General features: G+C 39.2%; 1 protein-coding gene across 1 annotated transcript; it reads right to left on the minus strand.

The window, feature by feature from the left end:
• Positions 1-1,739: 1,739 nt before the first annotated feature.
• Positions 1,740-13,207, minus strand: GUCA1B (guanylate cyclase activator 1B). The gene is made up of 4 exons (XM_053457608.1): positions 13,007-13,207; positions 11,855-12,004; positions 2,804-2,918; positions 1,740-1,953 (listed from the first exon to the last, which is right to left on the minus strand). The coding sequence occupies exons 1-4, from the start codon at positions 13,205-13,207 to the stop codon at positions 1,826-1,828; spliced, it is 594 nt and encodes a 197-aa protein (XP_053313583.1). The 3' UTR covers positions 1,740-1,825.
• Between the last annotated feature and the right edge of the window lie 13,567 nt (positions 13,208-26,774).

Consider the following 26,774-nt stretch of genomic DNA (forward strand, 5'->3'; position numbering starts at 1 on the left):
AACATCTGCCGTGAACGATAGCTGAGAGTGCCAAAGAGATTGCTGGGGGTCAAAATGCAGGGCCTGGAGAGCTTGTGCTCGTCACCTTGTGATCATCAGAAAGGATGATCAGAATGAGAAGGGTTGGAAACAAAGTTTACGTTGGAGCATGCTCCTTAATCTAAAAAAGTCAGACAAAATACAGTGGTAGCGTGTGCTGCTGCAGGATACTTTTGTAGCTGGACAAGACAAGCCTAGCGAAAAACTAATAATGGTTTTATTTATCCCTCTACAGGTAAGCAATGTCTCTTGATCGCTTCAACATGTGAGAAAAAAAAACTATCCACAATCAGAAAGTCCTTAGATTAAAGTCCTATGGTGACTTCATGTCCTCAGCCCTACAGTAAGCAGACCTTAACCTAGGTCTAGGAACAAAAATGTGGTCCTGATGAGGAGAGCAAAGGTTTTAAGAGTCAGAAACCTGTGATATTTTTAAGCCAAAGACATGTCAATAAAAGGTTGCGATTGTCCACCCAAGTCTACACTTTTGGCATAATTTTTATTCTGTTTAATAATTGCAATATTTTGACAACTCAAACTCTGACGAAACACAATATGAAGAAATGTACATAAAATAGTTATTTGTAAAGAATTAATTTATACAAGGAGTACATTTTCATGAATCTCTTAACACCATAAAACAAATCCCGCCATTGATTATGGTTGCCGCAATGGACATATACCTAATGTTCACGTGTTGATGAACGTGTTGCTGAACAGCACATGTAAAATGCTACCCATTTGTGTGTCTGTATATGTTAAACCCAGCGAGGCAGCACTTTACATGTGCAAGGTCTACATTTTATTTGGCTTTTCCAACTTCTGAGGACAAAGGCCGCTATTATGATATGAAATGTTTCCCTGGACTACAATTTGAATCAAACAATGTGGTCCTTTAGCAGAATCATGGGGATCATAGTTCATGTTGGATTGACTGGCAGATGCTACTTATGTCTGGTTCCACATTAATACAAATTGTGAACTCCCTGACACATAATTCTGCAGGTGAAGGCATTTCTTTTAACAAGCGAGGGGTTGTAATGGTACTGGTTTTCTGTGCATGGTTATTAAAGTGCAGAAGATAAGTGCAGTTTACAGCTGATCTGAGCTGTGTTCAGTTAAAACAAATTAGCGAAATATACATACAATACATCTGACTTCACTGGATACAATTACGTACACTTAACAAAACAAAAATGTGACCGATATGGTAAACTGCTTAAGTGTGTTACAAAAGACAACTATTCCTTTACATATATCTATAAGATCAAGAAGAAATGGAAGCAACAGATTTATCTCACTGTATAACCAACCACTCGTGGCTCTTCAAATTTCCTAACTGCAATTTTATTTGATAGATTCTCATGTAATATAAAATATATAATATTTTTAGCTTGTATTTATTTACATTTTGCCTCCCTTTGCTTCTTGCCGCATCACTTTGGGCCCTCACCTAGTCTTTCTCATTATTAGTATTATGTTTTATTTATATAGTGCCAACAGTTTACGCAGAGCTTAATACAACACATCAATTCAAGGGGTATGACAGGACAAGAATTGACAGAGTAAGACAAATCGATACATTCGGTGGAGAGAGCCCTGCTCGCAAGCTTACAATCATTATGTTAAATCCATTATTACTGGGCATCGATGAGCAATCCACTTTATGATGTGAATCTCACATACCCAATGCACCAACCCAGAACACAACTCTTTGAGTTTTCACCCCCTGTTTCATGGTCCCGGGTAAGATCTTCATGATGAGCAACTAAGCATCAACTTGACATTAAAACAGCACACTCTTCCTTCTTTGCTCATTAATCCAACTTCCTGGACTCACATCCATCTGCAGCATCTTCATCACCCACTTGTCCTTCCGAGCACCGTCAATAAACTCATCCAATGATAGCTGCCCTGATGGAAATAAATCAAAGTGTGAAGGTCTTCATGTTTCCCAATGTCCTAAACCATGTGTATACATAAGCATTGCAAATAAATCTGGTACTAACAATATTGAGGCTTTGGTTCCTCTTCTGATACTGTCTCAGTGTTTCTTTACTTTCCTGTCATAGTACCCTAAGCCTATTTTACATAGCTGAAGGCTGTATGTAAGGTTTTAGTTTCAGCATGCATGGGAAAACTCCATGGGAAAGAGTCCCAAGATACAGTCGATAAAAACATAGGGTAATAAGGAAAAACTAAAAATAAACCACACCAGTGTAAAGCTAGGATCACCTGTTGCCTAAGCCCCTAACTCTTTAGTACGGCATGTTCCACATAAAACAATCCCATGCAATATAACATATATTAGACTGTATTGACAGTCTAACACAAACAGACTGGGAGTTCAGCATTTTTGAATGCTACCTAAACCTAGATCACTCAAGATTACTTGCTAGCTATATTGCCTCTGGGATCTTTCTGCAGCTGTTAGAATATTAGGTTTAAGGCTCCTTGTTGGGCTCATACACGTGATAGTCATTAAACCATCAGCAAGCTTGTTTTATCTATAAGCCAGACAGTTCTCAGCTTGTTAAGCTCCAGAAGGTGCTTATCTAGTAGTTACAAACTTAGGCACCGCACAGAATTGATTTGGCAATGCTAATGATGTCTCTTTTCCCATAGACGTTAACCAGTCTTGGTCTATAGTCCTGTAGATAAAAAGCCAACTTGTTAAAACTAAAATTAATATTATTGAAATCAGTTACCTTGATATCAGTATTTTAAGTATTTAATACAATTAAATAACCATACAACAATTTACCATCTCCGTTCTCATCCACCAACTGGAATATCCTGTCCACTACTTCCTCTGGTGAGAGCAATGGAATTCGATCATCTTGGCCCTGACGGCACACCTTCTTCAAGTTGTAAATTGACTAAAACAAAAAATGAGACCAGACGATCAAACACTCTGAATGGATCTAATGTGCAGAAAATCCTTACAAAAGTGGAAAGTGTTAAATATTGCTACAGACATAGGGAGCCCAACATGCTATTGGTATTACTGTCGATAATATTTAAAATGTGAACTGTTCTATGGCCTATATATTTGAAGTAAAACTAATTCTGTGACGAGATGGCTAGAATTTGCCATCTGGGATTTTTTAAAGTAACTAGAAATAAAACTAGAAATACTGGGAGCTTAGCTCTCCTCCTTTTTAGAAACACAAGATTCTTTCTAGAAAAAGAGACACACACGTACAGTGCTACATAAATTGATGTGTGAGACAGAGGCAGGAATCATTACATTTTACGCACTCTATATGACCAAAAGCATGTGGACACCCCTCCTAATTACCGTATTTGTTCGATTATAAGACGAGGTTTTTTCCAGAGCAAATGCTCTGAAAAATAACCCTCGTCTTATAATCAGAGTCGTCTTATAATCAGACCTCAAATACGTCTGATTATGAGACTAAGATCCAGATCCCCCGCAGCGATGCAGGGGACCTGGATCCTCCTGTGTTAACCCCCCCCCAACTCCCCGGGGGTTAGTCCGGGCTGCGTGTAGAGCTCTACGCGATACAATCGCGTAGAGCTCTACACGCTTCCCGGACTAAGCACTGGGGACCCAGATGCAGGGGACCTGGATCCTCCTGTGTTAACCCCCGACCCAATTTACCGGTGCATCTGAGTCCCCGGTGCTTAGTCCGGGCTGTGTGTAGAGCTCTACGCGATATAATCGCGTAGAGTTCTACACGATACAATCGCGTAGAGCTCTACACGATACAATCGCGTAGAGCTCTACACTATACAATCGCGTAGAACTCTACATGCTGCCCGGACTAAGCACCGGGGACTCAGATGCACCGGTAAGTTGGAGCGGGGGCATAACACAGGAGGATGCAGGGGACCTGCATCCTCCTGTGTTATGCCCCCTCCAACTTACCGGTGCTTCTGAGTCCCCGGTGCTTAGTCCGGGCAGCGTGTAGAGCTCTATGCGATTCGCGTGGAGCTCTACATGTTGCCCGGACTAAGCACCTGGGGCTCAGATGCAGGGGACCTGGACCCTCCTGTGTTATGCGCCCCCCCCCCAACTCAGAAGCACCGGTAAGTTTGGAGGAGGGAGTGTTAAATGGGGGGTGTAAGGCATTTCTGGAGGCAGAGTGCTCTGTGAAATGCCTTTTAACCCCTTTAATGCCACTCTGCCTCCTGAAATGCCTTAAACCTCCCTATATGCCACTCTTCCCCATAATATGCCTTTTAACCCTCTAAGTGCCAGAGTGGCATATAGGGTTAAAAGGCATATCATGGGGCACAGTGGCATATAGGGTTAAAAGGCATATCATGGGGCACAGTGGCATTTAGAGGGTTAAAAGGCATATCATGGGGCACAGTGGCATATAGGGGGTATAAGGCACTTCTGGGGCAGATGTGCATAACTGGGGGGCAGGTTGGAAAATAGAAGGAAATAAAACCAAAATATTTTTCTCAAGCATAGCTTTTATTAAAAAAATAGTTTACATGAATTAACATTTACTGGTAAAACTTTTTTCCTATAGGGTCGTCTTATATTCAGGCTTTTTCTTTTTTTCCTAAATTAATATTAAGATTTGGGGGTCGTCTTATAATCAGGGTCGTCTTATAATCGAGCAAATACGGTATTAAGTTTAGGTGTTTCCGACACATCTATTGCTAACAGGTGTAGACAATCAAGCACATAGGCACTCCATCTCCTTAGACAAACATTGGCAGTAGAGTGGGTGGTATTGAAGAAGTTGTGATGTGTCTTCCTTGGTCTACTGTAGATGCTATTATTGTGAAGTGGAAGACTCACAGTGTGAGGTTGCCAAGTGCTGAAGTGAGTAGTGCGTAAAAATTGACTGTCCTCTGTAGCATCACTCACTACAGAGTTCCAAGCTGCCCTTCGAAGCAACATCAGCACAAGCACGGTGTCTCAGGAGCTTCATGAAATGGATTTCCATGACCAAGCAGCTGCACACAAGCCAACGATCAAAATGTGCAATGCCAAGCTTCTACTGGAGTGGTGCAAATCACACCCCCACTGGACTCTGGAGCAGTGGAAACATGAATCTAAAATTCTGATGTATGAATCTTGCTTTGACAGATGCAAGGAAAATGCCTCTTATCGGAATGCATAGTGTCTGCTGTAGAGTTTTACAGAGAATGGATAATTACCTGGGGCTGTTTCAGTTAGGCCCCTTAGTTTGAGTGAAGGGTAATGTTAACACTACAGAATACAAAGACTGCTTTAACCCCTTTACGGACAGAGCTGTTTTTGTTTTTGTGTACTCTTCTGTTTCAAAATCTCTGTGGTGATCATGTTTAGCTGTAATTTTCTCATTTACTGTACCCACACAAGTTATGTATTATTTTTTCGAGACAAGAAGGGCTTTCTTTAGATACCATTATTTTGATAGTAATTTACTATAAAAAAAGTATAAAATATGGTGAAAAATTAAGAAAAAAAAGACCTTCTGACTTTTACTTGAAAAGTCTTTTACTTACCTACAAAAGCTAATGTAAAAAAAACTACTATATAGATTCTAATTTTTGTCCTCTGTTTAGAAATACCCAATGATTTTATGTATGTCATACTGCCCCATGTCCTATTTGTGACATCTTTGAAGTTCAATTTACTCCCATCAAACCAAATATGTTTGCAAAACTAGACACCCTAGGCAGGGTATTCAGATGCCCTGTGTGGGCATCTTCTCTGGCACCCCCCTCAACTAAAAGAAAGGGACTAGTTGTAACAAAGAACTATTTTTAACTAGAGATTATTTATGTGCAAGTGCAAACAAGTACAATAAAAGAAAACTGGAAACACTGGTAACAATAATGTACCTTAAATACCGTATTTGCTCGATTATAAGACGACCCTGATTATAAAACGACCCCGGAAAATCTGAATATTAATTTATGAAAAAAAGAAAAAGCCTGAATATAAGACGACTCTATAGGGAAAAAGTGTTACCAGTAAATGTTAATTCATGTAAACTATGTGAACTATTTTTTTTAAATAAAGGCTATGATTGAGAAAAATATTTTGTTTTTATTTCAACCTGCCCCCCCAGTTATGCACATCTGCCCCCTGGCTTGCCACTCTGCCCCAGAAATGCCTTATACCCCCTATATGCCACTGTGCCACATGATATGCCTTTTAACCCTCTAAATGCCGCTGTGCCCCAGGATATGCCTTTTGACCCCCTATGTGCCACTCTGCCTCCAGAATTGCCTTATACCCCTATAAGCCACTCTGACATTTATTATATTATTATAAAATACACACACACCCTAGCATGCAATCCCTCCCTCCGCTCCCACACCAAAAATATATATTTGCCACACTGACTGCAGATTAGGGGAAGACTGTGAAAGTCAGCACAGTCTTCCCTCCTTCTGTGCCTACCATGACTTTGAAAGGTCCTCTCTTCCCCAGAGTCCCTTTGTCCCCTCATTCACTAAGCCACACCACTCTTTTCCTTCCTCCCTGTAGTTCAGGTATAGATCAAATAAACACCACATGTAAACAACACTTGCGTGTATAGCATTGCAGGTATAGTCCAACAGAATACCACACAAACCCAGCTTTGCAGGTATAGATCAACTGGGGATCACATGTAAACTCAGCACTGAAGGTATAGATCAAATAAACAAGACATGGAAACAGCACTGCAGGTATAGATATATGGAAACATAGCATCAGGCTTTGCAGGTATCAACTGGAGACCACATATAAACTCAGCATTAAAGGTATAGATTTTAAAAAAAAAACTAAATTACAGGCCTAGATCACAGGTTGCACGCCCCAAAGGCCAGCACTGGTGTCCACATAGAACTTGACCAGCACCCAGATCACACACACACACACACATTACAGCCCAGCCTGAGTCATCTTTGTCCCCAAACAGCCCAGCATAAGACATCTGTGTCCCCAAACAGCCTGCCCTGTGCCATCTTTGTCCCATAAACACCCTGCCTGTGCCATCTTTGTCCCATAAACACCCTGTCCATGCCATCTTGGTCCCCAAAGCTCAAACACCCTGCTTGTGCCATCTTTGCCTTTCCCCAAATCCCTTACACATCTATGATACACACAAAACACGTATGCAGTCATTCACTTATTCACTTATTTACACAATTCCTTCACACAATTATTCATTATCTCACCCATTCACACAAAGCATTTACATATTCATCAATACAATCTCACAATGCATTCTCACAATTCATCCACACATTAATTCATTCTCTCACTCATTCACACAATTCATCCACACATTGATTCATTCATTATCTCATGCATTCACACAATTCACCCACACACCAATTCATTCATTCTCTCACTCATTCACAAAATTCACCCACACACCAATTCATTCTCTCACTCATTCACAGAATTTGTCCGAACATTAATTCATTAATTCTCTCACCCATTCACACAATTCATCCACACATTACTTCATTATCTCACTCATTCTCACTCTATTTATTTCAAGATTCCTACTACCCCCCTTCTCACAATCTCTCCCCCTTCTCACTATCTACCCCCTCTCCTCCCTTTCTCACAATCTCTTCCTCCTTTTCACTATCTATCCCCTCTACTACTCTACTCACTGTCTACCCCCTCTAGTACCCGTCTCACAATCTACTCCCTCTCCTTCCCTTCTCACTATACACTTCCTCTTTCCCCTACTCACTATCTACCCCCTCCTCCCCTACTCACTATCTACTCCCTTCCCCCCTTCTCACTATCTACCCCCTCTTTCAGTTCACTTACCCTGGTGAAGTCCTATGGTGGGAGCCTCAGTCTCGCTGCCCTGCCATGGCGCCCTGTGCGGCCGCACAGCTTGCACACTCCAAAGGCCGGCCCTGACCCCAGGGTATTTCAAATGCTAGTATTTTAACTTTTTCCATGCACTTATTCTACTACCAGCCCTTGTCAAACTTTGTGGTAGTATTTTTTTTCTAAAATAAATATACAGCTCATTGTCAAACAACAGCCCAAGAGGTGTTCAGCAACATCTCCTGAGTAAATTCCATGGGTTGTTGGGGGGTAAAAGGTCACATTGGGGACATGCATAATTTAATTTTTCAACTTGGAATTTTAACATGTTGAAAATTCTGCCTCCATGTCCTGTTTGGGACATCTTTCAAGCAGGTTGGTTCAATTTACCCCCATCAAACCAAATATGCTTGAAAAGTAGACACTCCTGGGTATTTCAAATGCTAGTACCTTAACTCTTTCCATGTATTATTTCTACTATCAGCCTTTGTCAAACTTTGTGGTAGTACTTTTTTTTTCCACACACATTTTAATTTAGGTATGAATTTACTGGAATATGCCACTGTCAAATAACACCCCAATACATGTTCAGCAACATCTCCTGAATACAGTGATATCCCCCATGCATGGGCTTGTCAGGTTGTTTGAGGGGTAAAAGATCACATTTGTGAAGTGTGCATTTTGCGATTTTGAGATCTGGTCAGTCTGTGCCCATGTCCATCAATTTACCCCATCAAATCATAAATTTTTTTAAAACAAGACACCCCATTTGCATTTAAAATTCCAGTATTTAAACTTTTTCCATTCAAGGATTTTTGTGAACATTAAGCGCTAATTTTAAAACTTGCTCATAAAAAATAGTTTTTATATATACTTTTTTTAACATTTTGTTGGTACCGGGCGGTTCCCCTGATGATGACATCAGCGGATAATTATTTTTACATTTTACCACATTTATTTTTTATTTATTATGAATTGTAAGCTGGGTTCCATTGACTTGCATGGTTGTATGCAGTACCTGTATTCAACCTGCAGAGGAAGCTCAGAGTTCTCAGAAGGGTCTGGAAAGCGCATTTTGAGAACTTGTTTTATTTCTTAATGGGTGCTGCCATGTTTCGCAGCTGCGCAGTGAGCCCCGGGGTGGGTTTTTCGTTGTCATTGAATGCCTTGATTTTAAAGCATTTTAGCAACACCATTTTAACTTCCTTTAATATGATGCACGCTGATGCTTGGTGTAGCTATTACGCTATCATGGCGGGATGTTTTTCTGTGACATGCCTGGCACGTCAATTGCCGTCAAGGGATTAAAGACAATTGTATGCTTTCAATTTTGTGGCACCAGTTTTGGGATATATATATATATATATATATATATATATATATATATATATATATATATATATACGTGTGAGAAAGAATGTATACCCTTTCGAATTCTATGGTTTTACATCAGGACATAACAAAACTCATCTGTTTCTTAGCAGGTCTAAAAATTAAGTAAATCTGAACAACACATGACATATTACACTGTGTCATGATTTATACAAGGAACAGTCTTCCGCACACTGTTCCCACAAAGTTGGAAGCATAGCATTGTTTTGGTATGCTGAAGGGGACAAGACATTTGGGACAATTTAATGCTTCCAACTTTGTGAAAACAGTTTGGGGAAGGCCCTTTTCCAGGGACGGGGGGCAACATTGCCACCACAAATGTTAATAAAACGGCTGGCCGAGTGGCCGATGCGGCCGCACGACCGCCATAGCCGCCTTTAATGCGGGATAAAAGCCTGCATTAACCGTGATCGCAGGGGTCGCAACCCCCGAGATCACTTCCACAGAGGCCCTGCCACTTACCTGCGCGTTTCTCGCTGTGCCAGCAGCGTCTCTTGTTCCACCTAGGACAAGCAGGAAACCAGCGGAGTCACGTGAATTTACGTCACGTCACATGACTCTGCTCCGTTCCTGCTTTCCCGGGGCGGTACTAGAGAAGAACGCAGTGGGATGCAGCGGCTCCTGCAGAAGTCTGCGAGTGACACAGAATGATCTGCAGTTCAGGTAAAGGGGTGGGGGAATGTGGTTTGAATGAGTATGCGTGATTGAGGAAATGAATGAGTATCTGTCAATGAGTCAATGAATGAGTATCTGTAAATGATTAGTATCTGTAAATGAGGAAATGAATATATGAATGAGTGAATGGATGTTTGTGAATAGTGAATTAATGAATATGTGTGTGATTGCATGGCTGTGTAAGTGGGGGGAAATAATTGCACAGGGAGGCAGTTTGAGATACCACAGGCAGGTTGTTTGGGGGCAAAGTGAAATCTAGATGCTAAGGGGGGGGGCATTAATTCACCTGAGGGTGCTGGCTGGGTGCGTCACATAAATCAATACTAAAGGGCAGGCTGGGCAGTGGGATAAATATACAATGTGGGGCTAGCTGGGGGCAATACACAAGGGTGTGGGCGCATTAGGGTGACTGCATTGGCCAAGTTTTCCAGGACACATATAGCTTTTACATTCTTCTGACCAGCTCAGATAAAATGCTGCCCTGCAGTATAGTTTGTTCGTGGAATGAACAAACTAGTTAGATTTACATCCCCCATACTGCAGGGCAGCATTTTCATCTATGCCAGCGGCATCAATACACAAGGGTAGCAACTGGGGCCATTACACAAAAGGGGGCAAAAACACTATAAGGGGGTTCAATGACAAAGCAGTGTGGAAAATACTTTTTTATTATTGTTGTAGCTTAGCCCATCTGGTGGGTGTCAGAGCCTGTCCTGCTGTGTGTGTCTGGGTGTCAGTGTGACAGGGCCTCTCCTGGTGTGCGTGTGTCTGTCTGTCAGTGTGTCAGAGCCTGTCCTGGTGTGTGTGTGTGTGTGTGTGTGTGTGTTTGGGTGTCGGTGTGGCAGAGCCTGTCCTGGTGTGTGTTTGGCTGTTGGTGTGGCAGAGCCTGTCCTGGTGTGTGTGTTTGGTGTGTCGGTGTGGCAGAGCCTGTACTGGAGTGTGTGTGTTTGGGTGTTGTTGTGGCAGAGCCTGTCCTGGTGTGTATCTGATCATCTGTTTCCTGGCACTTTACTTTCTGTAGGAATACATTGAACTATAGTCACTTTAAAGGACACAATTTTCTAGGCCCAGAAATCAGTGAGCAGAAAAGTGAAGGTTTTGTGTTATTTAAGCTATTTCAATCTGCATATTTTATTAAAAAGATTAGTTGTGTTAAATTGTGGCTTTAGGCGTTCTGTGTATGATGACTTTTTTTAGTGTACTGACGTACTCCCAATCCCATCACATTACATCAACATGTGTTAGAAAATCAGGAAAAGATGGGCATGGATAGTGGGCTGATTCTGTGGCGCAACGGGCCACTTGACTAGACTTGCCCCCCAGGCCGTAGGCAGCCAGCCCTCCCCTGCCCTTTTCTATTCCAGCATGACTGTGCCCCAGTGCACAAAGCAAGGTCCATAAAGACATGGCTGGATGAGTTTGGTGTGGAAGAACTTGACTAGTTCACACAGAGCCCTGACCTTAACCCCATAGAACACCTTTGGAATGAAATGGAGATTGTTAGCCAGGCCTTCTCGTCCTACCTCAGTGACTGACCTCATAAATGCTCTACTGGATGAATGGACAAAAATGCTCACAGAAACACTCCAAAATATTGTGGTAAGCCTACCAAGAAGAGTGGAAGCTGTTATAGTTGTAAAGGGGAGACCAACTACATATTAATGTATATGTATTAAGAATATCTACTTTATAAGAAAATGAACCTATATAACAAAAAAGTTCCATCGTCTTCTGAATACAATCCATCATTAATTTGTGTTGTATACTTTTGCTTCCAGAAATAAATCTATTGAAAATACATAAAATCTGTGATTTTGACCCAAAAAAAGGAATATCTAACATTTACCAGTACGGCAGCTCATCCCAATGACTAAACAGTTTGCATAGTACAGTTATCTAGAGAGCAATAGACACACAAACACAGCTTAACAAAGAAACAGTGAAATGTGTATTATTTAAATTAACAGACGCTTTGTCAATGCACATATTTATCACCTCCACAATCTCTAGAAGCTCCGTCTTGTCTATACAACCATTTCCATCTCTGTCGTATACTTTGAACGTCCATTTCAACTTGTGCTCCAGTTTTCCCCTTAAAACCAGATTAAGAGCAGCCACATACTCCAGGAAATCTATTGTGTTGTCCTATAAAAAGGAGGGCAAACATGGTATTATGTGTGTTTTTATATAGTATAGAAGCAGAGAAAATGAAACGGGTGTAGATTTTAAACAGTTTAATTGAACTTAAACCATTAACATTGAGCTAAAACTAGACTTTACCTAGGAATGATGGATGATATAGATTAGATAGATGTCAGAAAAAAGTCAGTTTATTACAGGAACAATGAGACAATGCCAAATTAGTCCTGTTTCCGTCCCTAAAGGATGGAAACGAGCCGGACCTGTCTGTAGCAAGAAAACACCTTTGCTTTGTTTCCTATTCCTCAGCATAAAGTGTATATGGATAATCATTATTCCCATAGACATCTGCTCATAACCATAATGTACTAGGTATTTTACTGTAATTCATTATGCTGCCATCATTGGTTATAAAAAAAAATGAATGACATATGACCTTGTTCATCAATATAGATTCAGAAGTTCATAAATCTACATTAGTCTGAAATGTTTTTTAATGCATTGCACACTTTTAAGTTTGACCTGTAAGGTGTCATTAATGTTTATTTTACACTAGCATGTTTTGGTCATTGATGATGATTAATAATTAATAATCTAATTATTCTGATTAGCAAACAAGGTCATCAAGCCACAGAGAGTTCATTTGTGAAAACAAACATAAAATTTGCCAGCAGATGAGAACCATTTGACCCATAAAGTCTACCCGTTATGGTAAAGACCATAATCAGTTCTTGGTCTCATCTTAGATTCAGAATGGCTCTATACCTAAGCCATGCATACTTAAATTCACTCACTGTATTAGCTGCTACCACTTCTGCTGGGAGAATATTCCACTTATTTACCACCCTCTCAGTAAAGTAAAACTTCTTACAATACCTCTTAACCTCTGAGCCTCAAGGTTGAGACTATGCCCTCTTGTTCAGTTGTGAGCGCTATGCATGATATTTTGTAGTAAACATTGACTGACATGAATGTGAGAATACCTACTTGTGTTTATGCAGTACTTACCCCATTTTTATCAAAGGCTCTGAACATATGTTCCACATAATCGGCTGCTTCCTGGTTATCCGTCACGCCAAAAAAACGCTTAAATTCATGCATGAAAAGTGTTCCGCTCGGACATTCCACTACAAACTTTTTATACCATTCCTGGAGCTCCGCCACATCTATTTCCACTCTGTTGGATTCCTCACTCAATTGTTGGCCCATTTTAAGCAAATCCAGTAATGAGACTACACGTCCTATATCTTCTGATGCGTCTTGTGTTCACCGTGTCGATTTTGTGCCTCTTCTTCCCCCTTTGTTTTACTGTCCAAACAGTACTCCTTGAACAGGTTAAAAAGTCCCAAAACAAACTGTTTTTTTTTTTTAGTTGCGATACAATTTAGTCTTAAACCTGTGAATGTGTTTTCTCATTTCTGCAACGTCTTCATTTGAAATCCCCTTTCTCTCCAAGACAAAAAGTTGGTTGTCTGCATACAAACTACATATACAAACATACATAGGATCTACTGACAAAATATTTTTTTCCAAAAATGCTTCTTCTCAGTAGATCCATACCATTTGCTTCCATCCCTGGTCAGTTGTAGGCGCAGAGATATTTCCGCTTTGTGGATAAAAAAAAACAGTCCAATGTTAAATGACAAACTTTCTTTCAAATAAATTAAATAATTGAGCAAGTCATTTGGTTAAATATCTGTATTTCGTTGGCTCTGTCTCTATTCCTTTCTCACCTGCATTAAGGAGAATGCTACTGGGTCAGACTATTGTAACGTGCGTTGCCAGACACAGATAAGAACATCTAAGATCATTATAAGATTCTTGTCGAATTAGTTGCATCTCAAGACACGCCTAATTTAAAGGAGCAATCTACGGTTTACTGGGATATAATAGTAGTAAAACAATTTACCAAGAACTAAGTGTGTACATTTACAGATATAGCTTGCTACAAGTTAACATAACTACTTCCTTCCTGGTCATTCTGCCTGGAAGGTTACGATACGAAGCAGCAGGAGGTAATCTACCTGTAGCGTAAGGGTTATATTATTATTATTATACAATAAAATACAGAAACAAAACTAATGTTTTTGGACCTTTATACGGTTGAATGGACCAATCTATATGGCATTTAGAGGTACCAAGTACTCCAGTAGCTGTTCTGTCTTTTAAAGAAATAAACCATTATCTTAATGTATTAAAGAATAAAAGATACATTGGCCAACTCTTTATCTATAAAAAATTAGCCCATATCAAGAGTGACTTGAATGGGTAATTTAATATGTTTTAAATATCATATATTACTAATTTTGGCCCCTTTTGACAGATCCGGGTATTGTGTCCTTTTTTATATCTTACCAACATTCTAGAAGAACCCTTTCTTACTTACCCTGTCCAAGGGCAAACTCCTTCAGAGAGAGAGAGAGAGAAGCTGCTAAGCTTGGTCTTCACCATAAAGCATTTTCTAAGTGCTCTTGAATTTGAAGCTCATATACTCCAACGTTAATTAAATTGCTATGAAAGATTATTGGTTATGATGTAACTACTTAATCCAATTTTGATAAAATAGTAAGGCAACTATTAATAAAGCAGTCGTCCTTTATATAATGTAACGCAAATAGAGGAATAATTCCCATCAAGAGATTGAATGATGATTAAATGTCCTGGATGGATTCAGGATGGGATTAGCATATTTAGGGGGGGCACATGGGGGTACAGGGACCAAAAAGGGGGGGCAATTATAAAACACTACATATACACTAATATATATATATATATATATATATATATATATATATATATATATATATATATATTAGTCATTAGAAATGCATTTTTAACTACATAGTATGTACTTATCTCTATGAAGTAAAGACCTTGATTGAAATATGATTTAAAATAACAGCAGAACTGGCAGTTATTTTTCATTCTTTAATATTAGACTCTACTGCCAATATATATAAATATTGGACCCTGCTGCCAATACATATATATAAATATTAGACCCTGTTGCCAATATATTTTATAGTGAAAAAATTGGACCCTATTCAAGCATTTCCTTGGGCCCTGCTCCACGCTCCCTAGCATACAATCACTCCCTCTGCTACCACACCAAAAAAAAGATTTGCCGCACTGACTGCAGATCAAGGGAAGACCTTCCTTCCTTCTGACCCTACCGTCACATTGAGAGGTCCTCTTCCCCGTAATCATCCCCAGAGTGCCTTTGTCCCCTCATTCACTAAACCACACCTCTCTTTTACTTACTCCCTGTAGTTCAGGTATAGATCAAATAAACAACACATGGAAACCGCACGTGCAACTGACTAAGATATAAAAACCCTGTATTTGCAGGTATACATAAATACTGTATGGAAACATAGCATTGCAGTTATAGATCAACAGAACACAAAAACCCAGCATTGCAGGTATAGATCAACTGGAATTCACATGTAAACTCAGCACTGAAGGTATAGATAAAACCCCCTAAATTACAGGCATAGATCACAGATCGCACACGCCAAATGCCAGCCTTGGCATCTACATTGCCAACATAGAACCTGACCAGCACCCAAATTACACACACATAGGACGTGCCATCTTTGTCCCCAAACAGCCCAGCATGAGTCAACATTGTCCCTAAACAGCCCAGCATACGACATCTTTGTTACAGTCACTTTCATTCACACAATTCATCCACACATTAATTCATTTATTCTTTCACTCATTCACACAATGCATCCACACATTAATCCATTCATTCTCTCTCTCTCATTCTGACTCTTTATTTCAATATTCTTGCTACACTCCTTTCTCACTATGTACCCCCTCTCCCCCTTCTCATTGTCTATCCCATATCCCTCCCTTCTCCCTATCACATATTACATTTTTTTTTAAACCAGGGGGACTAGGAACAGGAATTTGCTCGACCATAACTTCCTGTTTCACAGGGGTATAAATATTAGGCAACACATAGGGCAAAAATCCCTTAGTCATTCATTAAAATGGATAAATCCAAGGAATATAGCTGTGATGTGCAGCAAAAGGTTGTTGAGCTTCATAAAATGGGAAATGGCTTTAAGAAAATAGAATATGTACAGTTCCATGATTATGGCAAAAATTAAGAAGCTCCAGCCAACTGGAAATGTTATGAATCAACCTGGAAAGGGATGTGTGTCTATATTCTCTCAATGCACTGTGAAGAGCATGGTTTGAGTGGCCCAAAAATATCTTCAAGGATCACAGCTGGAGAATTATAGAAGTTAGTGGGGCTGCTTCTCTGCTAGAGGATCCCCAACCGAGCCTGCTCCTCTAGCGGCGGACATTACTGTCTGTCTCGGGAGGGGTACCGTCGTGGTGGCACCCCACAGAAGAGGGGAACCCGGTGCGGACTGCCAACCCCCCCAAACCCCCCACTAGGTACTCTACTGCACACATGCTCTCAGCCAGATGTCTTTTGAGCTGCTTTAATACTGGGTAATTTGGCTGATTTGCCTTAAGTTTTGCCAGCCCTCTACTGAGTTGATTTTACTACCTAGGTATCAGTCAGCTATGACATTTGCACAGTTTTTGAGAAGCCATGACCGCCACCCCCTTAGTAAATGTGATATATATATATATATATATATAAGCAATAAGTATTGCTTTAGACCTGATGAAGAGAGGATAACTCTCAAAAGCTTGTCTTTTAAATATTATGTTAGGCCAATAAAAAAGGTATCAGCGCATACACTGCAATACTCGGTTTTTTTACACTGTGTATATATATATATATATATATATATATATATATATACATATATATATATATATATATATATATATATATATATATATACAGGATCTCACAAAAGTGAGTACACCCCTCAAATTTTTGTAAATATTTTATTATATCTTTTCATGTGACAACGCTGAAGAAATTACAATCTGCTACAATGTAAAGTAGTGAGTGTACAGCCTGTATAACAGTGTAAATGTGCTGTCCCCTCAAAAATAACTCAACACACAGCCATTAATATCTAAAACATTGGCAACAAAAGTGACTACACCCCTAAGTGGAAATGTCCAAATTGGGCCCGAACTGTCAATATTTTGTGTGGCCACCATTATTTTCCAGCACTGCCTTAAACCTCCTGTGCATGGAGTACAACAGAGCTTCACAGGTTGCCACTGGAGTCCTCTGACCCTCCACCCCTTCAACCTCTGCAGCAATGCTCTCATATGTCTATTTCCCAAAGACAACCTCTGGATATGACGCTGAGCACTTGCACTCAACTTCTTTGGGCGACCATGGTGAGGCCTGTTCTGAGTGGAACCTGTCCTGTGAAACTGCTGTATGGTCTTGCCCACCGTGCTACAGCTCGGTTTCAGGGTCTTGGCAATCTTCTTATAGCCGAGGCAGATCAACCTTAAAAACAGCCGCTGAGCGGCTGTGAGCGGGATTGAAAGTGGTCCCATGATATGCCAGAGTGGCATAAAGGGGTATAAGGCATTTCTGGAGGCAGAGTGGCATTTAGGGGGTTAAAATGCATTTCTAGAGGCAGAGTGGCATAAAGGGGGTTAAAAGGCATATCATGGGGCAGAGTGGCATATATGAGGGTATAAGGCATTTCTGGGGGCAGAGTGGCAAGCCTGGGGCAGATGTGCATAACTGGAGGGGCAGGTTGGCAAATAAAAGGTAATAAAAACAAAAATATATATGTTTTCTCAATCACAGATTTTATTAAATATGAAAAAATGGTTTACATGAATTAATAAAGAAATAAAAGTTTCTTACAAGCAGGGCCGGCCTTAGGGGTGTGTGACCTGTCCGGCCGCACAGGGCGCCATGGCAACAGGGGCGCCTGCCCGGGACTTAAATTAAAACATCAGGTTTTTTTAACTTTATTTAACATCCTCCATGTTAGATAAAGTTTTTTTTAACTTTATTTAACACGGAGGATGTTAAATAAAGTTAAAACAGAAAAAAAAACGGTGTTTTGATTTAAGGCCCCGGAGGGGGCGCCGAGCAGTCGCTCATGAAGTTTTCAGCAACCGCTCCGCGCCCCTCACTCTCCGTGACTCCGTCGATGTGAAGCGCACCAGAATAGTCCGCACAGGGCGCCAGAACACTTGACGCCGGCTCTGCTTACAAGACTATCATGAAGAATAATGAGGTCGCTGTTTTGTTCCACTGAATAAAATGGAACTTTTTCGTCTAAAAATGTTTGCAGTACCAAATGTTTTGATTCCATTATGTCTAATGTATTTCATTTATTAAGGCCTTTTAACACTTGTGCTTTCTGGCATTTTCCCACAAATAATGTGATAAAAAGAATGTTTTATAGTTATTTGTATGGCAAATAGTGTGACTCGGGTATGTATTAGGGGTGCGTGTGGGTATAAGAGCTCAATTGCGAGATAAACTATATGGGGCTGCTCTCCAAATGTTTCCAGGGCTGCTTTTCAGTCCCAGTACAGCCCTGAGCCTAGGCCATCTTTATGTAGAGCAACAATTCTTTTTTTCAGATCCTCAGAGTTCTTTGCCATGAGGTGCCATGTTGAACTTCCAGTGACCAGTATGAGAGAGTGTGAGAGCGATAACACCAAATTTAACACACCTGCTCCCCATTCACACCTGAGACCTTGTAACACTAACGAGTCACATGACACCGGGGAAGGGAAATTGCTAATTGGGCCCAATTTGGACATTTCCACTTAGGGGTGTACTCACTTTTGTTGCCAAGGATTAGACATGAATGGCTGTGTGTTGAGTTATTTTGAGGGGAAAACCAAATTTACACTGGTATACAGGCTGTACACTCACTACTTTACATATGTGTCCCCATACTTTTCTTCATATAGTGTATGTATAGCAACAAATAGCAAATATTACTTTTTTCATTACTTCTTTAAATAATTACGCACAAAATTGTTTAAAAGTTTCAGTAATATAACCAAAGCATGGTAAATTAATGACCTGTTTCTATAAATGGACAAAGGTGATTAGCTAGGACTTCACATATAAGAGGATTTGGGCAGTTTTAATAGGACACGATGGATCATAGAATGTGCGGCACAATGTGAGATTGACTCACTAAACTTACATTTATTGAGCAGGGAACATGACATTGCATGAGAGTAATTAGCATTCGATTTATTGGTAAAATAAATTAATAATTTATTGTTTATAGATATTTTTAATACTTAACATTATATTATAAATACATCATCATATTTATTTCTGTTAATTCTGTTAGTAAAAGTATAGTTATAGCTACAGTCAGGAGATAACATATGGAATGAACTAAAATAGATGATATTACTTATATTGATGTGGTCAAAATTAATTTGATGACTTTATGGTAGAACAGGCTTACAGAGGACTGCTGATGTAAACAGAGGTATATTTTTGATAGATAGGGGGTGGCAGAACTTTTGAAGATTTCTGCTTCCCTGAAGCATATGATGTATCTCAGAACTACTTGTATTACATCTACCAAAGGGAGATCAGCACAAGTTGTATACCAGGTGGGCTTTAGCTGGGTTATTTTGGAAGTTAGGGTAGCTTACTTGTTTTCCAGGAAAAAAAGGGGTGCTGGCGGGGTCTCATTTAGCGTACTATTTTGGAAGGGTGTTATCAGATACTGGAAATTAGAACTTTTTGTAAAGTAATGATCTCAGTTTATGATTCAATCTTTTTACTTAGCTTTGCAAAATTCAGAAAAGTAATGCAAAGTGAAGGGGTTACAGGGTTACTGTATTTGGCAACTGCCATATCAATAGGAGATTTAAAGCAAAACAGCAACTTGCATTGACAAATACAGCCTCCAGTGACACTATTCTTTTATTGAGGAGTATACACATAATACTTGAGTAAGCCCCATCTATGGTTTTGTTAGGAAGAAGCGTAAAAAGGAAGCCCACCTCCTTGTCCTGGATGGTAGCTGTTGTCCTTGGAGATTAATAGTTGAATTCTATTTGTTACACAATGCAAGTTTAAACTTTAGTGTATTTTTTTTTAGCTTTTTTTAAGTTCATTGTGTCAATAATGTGATAGGGTATAGTTCTGTATAGGGTATTTGTAGGAGATCGATTAAGTTTCTCTGTGGACTGTTCATCCAAATTAGGATCAGTGACTAGCATTGACCTTGTCATCTAATTAATAGCATACCTCAAACGTGTTACCCCGTTGTATGGTTCAAAGTCTGGGAACTCTCAGCTGGTTTCTTGGTTTCTGTAACTAAGGTAAACTGATTCCGTGTTTTTTCCCTTACCATATAAAGGTCCCTCACCTGTCTGTTACAAATCTCAATTGATGATGTGACAGTAAGGTGGGGAGTAACTGTTCTAGTCTATTAGTCATAATCTTAGTAAGTATTTTCATGGGTGGATGGGTAGTGTTTAGGGCCCCTTAAAATCTAGAATCACTCTTGACAACACATGGGGCCTCACAATACCCACACTGCTAGACCAATACATTGTCACCCTCTTTTCACCTTTTGTAGAATGACCATCCTTAGTGCGGTTCTCTACCTTTTCGTGCTCATCACATCCTCTGTACATCTACATACTGTATATATACAATGGAAGTTCATTAGTCCTACTTAAATACCTTGTTATGGGTTAAATAATTGTGTATATTCAATAAACCTTACCAAAAATGGCATTAATATGATACATGACTTCTGATAAATAAGTTCCCCTTTTAGCCAAGACTGGTCTTATGCCTTATATCCCATTGTTCATTGTAACTGATGGTCCATGGGATTTAAAAACTTGCCACAATATACTACTCCACAATCCACTTGTCTCCTCTCTGCAATTCCAGATATGACCACAGTGTGTCTAACATTTTTAGTTGCCAGGTATTCATGTTTACTTGGGAACTCTAAGAATCTCACAACTGCAGACATCAAGTAAGGTGAGAATACCTGAGGGCTCCAAACCCTGCATAAAACATCTGGACTCAAGAATATCAGACAGCATTAGTCCTTTTTTTTGGGTGCCATCTACAGGTAACGCCATGAGCACAACAGACAGATTGGTGTCTATTGCAGGAAAACGGAATGGATTTGTGGAAACAGTATAGAGATTGTGGCTGCAACAGACTGACTGTGGCAGGAGTGGTGTACATAGAGATGAGTAATTAAAGTCAGCTTGTTAAAGCCTCCTGAATTATACAATATAGAGCGATATGGGAAAGTAAACAAAGTCCAAGCCAATAACTAATAACAAGGTAATAGTAGAGCCAAACGCCGAACCAAGAGGGCAATTCAGGAATAAAAAGCGCAAGACCGGGGATGAAAACCAGAGGATCAATAAGGTAAGGATACAATGCTCCAGCACTGGAGGCTTGGAGCACCTAGGTATGTCTAGGTCACTAATTACATGATTGGCAAAAGGTGAGAGGGAATAAGTCCACAATTCCAGAGAACCTGAGACAGGGATCTCAGCGTTCATGGAGCCTGTTGGTGCCATGGGAAGGTGGAGAACCTCCTATGCTTAGGGTAGTTGGTTGAATGCTGAAACTGCTGATACAAAATCCCAAATTTCAACCCTGAATGGCTGAATATTCTACATATTCTACTCCAATTTCCCTTTTCTTAGTTCTAAGGATTTAAATGTCTTCATAAACTGGAGAAAAATGTTGTAGTTTTAAAAGGAAAAGTTATTAAAGAGGTATGTTATACAATCTGCAATGTCAGTTATGAATGAGACATATTTCAAAGTCCTACTACTTCATACCACTGGTATATAGGAACAGAGTTGATTGTGACTGGAGCTAAATAATTATAATATTTAGTAAGTTAAACCTGCTTTCATTTAATCAACCAATTCCCTGTCCTGACCTATTCGTTATCTTTATTTTTTTAAAGGGGGGAAGGTGAACTTGCATCCTTTTGTAATGCACTTCCCCCATGCCTGTCTATAATATTGTACCAGCTACAATATGTCAACTATAAACTTTCAAGTACACCTGCAGCTGCTATTTAAAAATATGCATATATTAAAGGGTTATGTCAGGGACTGAGGTGGAAATTTTGGAAGGAAAGCCATAAGCAAGTGTCAAGTCTGCTTTCATGTTAAAATAGTCAAGTGTGTATTGAGAGATCAAAGGAGCTCAGCCATGGGGGAGTTTGTATTACCAAGTCATGGGTGGGAAAGTTATACCCTCTTGGGTATTTATTTCCAAAAAGACTGGAAAGACTCGTTTTCTTCCATAATAAGTTGATGTGTCCTGGGGCAGCAAGGTATAAATTAGAAGTGTGTATGCAAGGTAAAAGGATTCTATTCACATTAAGGCCTTAAGGGTCAAAGGATTTGGACCACATGCGTCACAAATCCCTTCTCAAAAAAATATTTTCTGGAATGTGTGCTATTATCTCACTGACTTCACTTTACAATTTGGAGGACCAATCCCAGTGAGCTTCTGCTCCAAGGTCTTTCGTGAAAATTCACCTCTCTACAAAGTATGTATCACACAGAAGCCCTTGTTAGAAATGGGATGGCACTTTATAATGCTCAATGAACGGAAAGGAAATTAAAACCACAGCTCTTCTGCAAACTCTTGGCCAATTTCAGATTAAGTGAATAAACGTACTTGACATATGTTCCAACAGAAGGCATGTATCTCCCATAGTCTGGTGTACTCACCCAAATACTGTTATACACCTTTGTAAAATATGGGTGAAAGAAAACAGGAACAACTCCATTGTGGTGCTCAATGTCAAAACTTTTTAAATGCAGTATTTTGGAGTACACAATACACATTCATCTCAGACGGAAACAACAAAGAGGTATTTCATTTTCAGAGTCTCCCATCCCAATTTGTCTAAGCGATATTATACAACTGTGTTTTAGTTATTGGTCACAGTATGTATATTGATATATATATTAAACTTGTGCACTGGGAGCAAAATTGTGTTGGACAAAATTTTTGTTTTGTTTCCCATCTGTTTGTCTCGGATAAAATTTGGGGGCTTTTTTTTATTTTTTTATTCGGAACAATATTCGGGAGGGAGGGGGCATTCCCAAAGGGGGGGGTCCCTGACACCTTGCTGTATTGGTTATGAGTAATGAGCATTAATCTTAGCCTCTGCTAAGTTGTCGCTGTCTGACTCCCATCAGACTGTAACTGCTGCTACTGACAAGTTAAAATGGTGTAATGGTGCCAAAACAGCTTGTAATAGCAGCGGCTATATGTGGTGACAAATTGACAAATCATGACGAATTTTTGGTTGCGTTTCCAGTTCGTGTTTGCCAGTATCGTCGGAGATGGCCCACAGTATCGATTCGTACAAACGCTCGAAACAGGCAATTTCCGTTAAAAATAAAATTTGTACGAAAACAAATGCGCAAGTCTAATGTATATATATATATTTGTGTGTGTGTATGTATATATATATATATGTTTGTGTGTGTATATATGTATATATATACGGTATATAGTAGACTTGATCCATGCCTCCAGACAACAGGGTAAATGCCCCAGTTCATTCACAGCAAAATAATACAGCAAGCGTAGAAAAGAGCACTCGGGACTTGAAAAATATAGTTAATATCATTATTTATTTCAAAAGTCAACATTTCAGTCCTTCACAGGACTTCTGCTGTGAATATAATGAAAATGACACGTCATAGCTGTTTACTGTGATGTACCTTGTTATTTTTTTCTGCACATACTGCAGTTAATGAAATACGGAATATGCCAGCTCAGTCTGATATTACATCAATTAGGCTCACAAGGTGTTCAGATATCGAAAGCTTACCTCAAAGCTAATGTAAAGTCATCAGCACTCTTTTGGCACAGTCCAAATCCCAATAAAAAACAAATATTGTAGCTTTATTGCGGTCCGTAGTCCAAAGGAAATAAAAATCAATAAAATCTCGGAGGAACATCACTGAACCACGTACTGTAGTTTATACCGTAAGCTTTAAAGTGCATTTTCACTATATAAATAAAAATATACATATGAATACAAATGCTTCCTTAATTTCCTTTTCATCCTTCACACCTATTCCTCTGTTGATGTCTACTATTTTGTCGCCTTTCTTCTGTCAAAATCAGGGGTTCTCAAACTGCGGCCCTCCAGCTGCTGCAGGACTACATCTCCCATAATGCTCCTTCAGCTAAGGGGCTGGCTGAGGAGTATGGGAGATGTAGTCCTGCAGCAGCTGGAGGGCCGCAGTTTGAGAACCCCTGGTCAAAATATTCAGTCATATTTCCTGAATTTGCTAATTGAAAAATTTACAAAGATGATCAGTTTGGACCATTTTTACAATTTATGACCAAACTCTGCCTTTTTCCTGAATTTTGCTAAAATCTTTCAATATTTGAGTAGGTCTCCTTGGTAATTATCTAACATAAAAGCTGTTATTAGACTTGTGCATTCGCTTTCATTTCTTTGCCCATTCGTTCGTCGCTGCGGCCGCCATTTTAACTACACTAAGTTGAGGAGAATCTCGCCATTTTAATTTAACTTCTAAGTGTTTATTTCTTGTTTCCATGGCAACTCCGTACGGTCGAACATGAAGACGGTGACGGACGAAGTTTGTCAAATATGAAGAATTTCCCCGCCCCCGAAAACAAACTTTCCACCGGCACCCAAGTCTAATTCTTATTTCATTTTTATTTTTGGAACTCACCTCATTCACTAGCAAATCTATACTATCCCTGCATGGAATGGAGATGCAGTTTAAAAAAAAAACACCAATATTCCTGAAAAAAATCATACTGCATATGTGTTTTTGGTTAATCCATGTATTATTCAATTTGCATATGTTTTTACATATATTATCATAGTAACTATACAGCTGTTATTACATAAGCGACAAAATACATGGGACAGCTTTTTTAGTTATAGTTATCTTCTATTAACAAACTACTTTGAGAAATCCCTTGTTTTTTGGTGGGAGGTCATCTGCATAACTGGTCGCTCTGTGGTTTCAGACGGAGTCTCCAGGTGAATCATTGCTTCCCCTGGTCTCCAGGTCTCTGTGCTCTTTCTTCTGGGCAGGGGGCTTTCTTGCCTTTGTCAGCAGCTAGCCTCATCCCTAGCATGGCTAAACCCTTGTGTTGCTAGCCCCACGCTGGTGTGTAGCTAGCCCTGAACCCTCACAAAGCCACTCCCTCAGAAGAGGACAAGCTCATGACTATGACTATGACTATGATCATCTCTACAGCTGTTTTCCAATAATTTGGAATTTATTTTCAACATTTGTTCGGTTTCTGATCAGAACGATGGGTGATATATTTTCTTTGATAGAAAAATTAGATGTCTGTTCTCACTTTTTTTTTCATAACATATGCTTCCTGTAGTTGTTCCTAACCAACTAACAATAGTTGTTCCTAACCAAGTATTATTTTCCAGCCACCTACATGTATCCTTCAATTATACCACCTGACTATTGTGGAGGAAGTAAGTAGTCCTTAATGTAAACATTGAGGTACTGGGCTATTAACACCTGTTTTTGTTATATAATAATCAGTTTTTATATTAATCTGATAATGCCATATTTACATTTAAACACATCTCCACATACGGTCGGATAACTTTCCATTTAATCAAAGTACATATTTGCATACAATGCTATGATTTCTCTGCTACATTCTCAAACATAATCCCTTCATTTGAGTTTGCTATTCTTATCTCTACCAACTCAACACAACTTTTATCAGCTATTCATTGCTGTGTTGGAGAACAATCAAAGGCTCCACTCAGCTTCTCTGTACACATGAAGGTGATGAGAAGTGATATCTTGTGATACACAGAGATACATAAAAATTAGGCATTCTCAACATTATTTGGTTGATAATGCTAAGAATGCCTAATTCTGTGTATCACACAACAGGTATCACTTGAAATGAGTTTAATATGTACAGAGAAGCCAATAAGAACAATAAAAGTAAAAAAAAAAGTTCACATATACCTCATGATTATGTTTATAGTAATCAAAGACTACATGACATGGCGCTTAAATGCACTTATAATTAGTTAATTCTCCTTAAGTGTTTTACTACCTGTACCCATATAAGAATATGATTCCCTGCTCTGCTCTACTTTAAATAACTCTAACTTTTAATACAATATATTCTACAATACGATGTAGGTCATAAATGGTAGAAGTTACATTTTTATTTCTCATACCAATGATGAGAAAAACAATGGCTGTAAAGCAGCAGGACTGGGATTCAGTACATTTGCAAAGCTCGGATTGGAAGACATTTTTGGAACTACATGGGTAGATCTCTATGTACAAACTAGTGTTTATGTTAATTTACTTAAATCATTAGCCATTTGGCTTATATATTTTAATCATGTTGAGCTATATTCAGTTATGTATATAGTTAATTTGATTGCATAATACATGCTTTGCCCTCACTACTAAGTATTTTGTTTAACCATATTACACTATGAATTTGTCTACTTTTTTTCTGAATATCAACTGTAATGGAAAAAAAATACCTGGAACGTGTTGATGAAACTAATAAAAATGAAACTAAACAAACATTTTACTGACTGCACTAGAAACTATGTTGTGTTCCAGGAAATAATTTAAACCTGGGGAATTCCAGATTGAAGGACTGCTCTCCAGCATACCTTTCCACAAATCTGATGTTAGGTGTCACATGCACTTGATATATCTGAAGTCAGTCAGGTGGCACTTTGATATCTGGAGAAAAACTTTATAAATAAGCTGACCACATGACTGTTCCGGAATTAACGCTTTAATAGTCCTTTACAAATATTTATAGACTAAATTGTCGTGGCAAACCAAATAGTTTTCAGAACAGTCCTTT

The sequence above is a fragment of the Spea bombifrons genome, chromosome 2 (genome assembly GCF_027358695.1).
Source record: "Spea bombifrons isolate aSpeBom1 chromosome 2, aSpeBom1.2.pri, whole genome shotgun sequence".
Taxonomy (NCBI): domain Eukaryota; kingdom Metazoa; phylum Chordata; class Amphibia; order Anura; family Pelobatidae; genus Spea; species Spea bombifrons.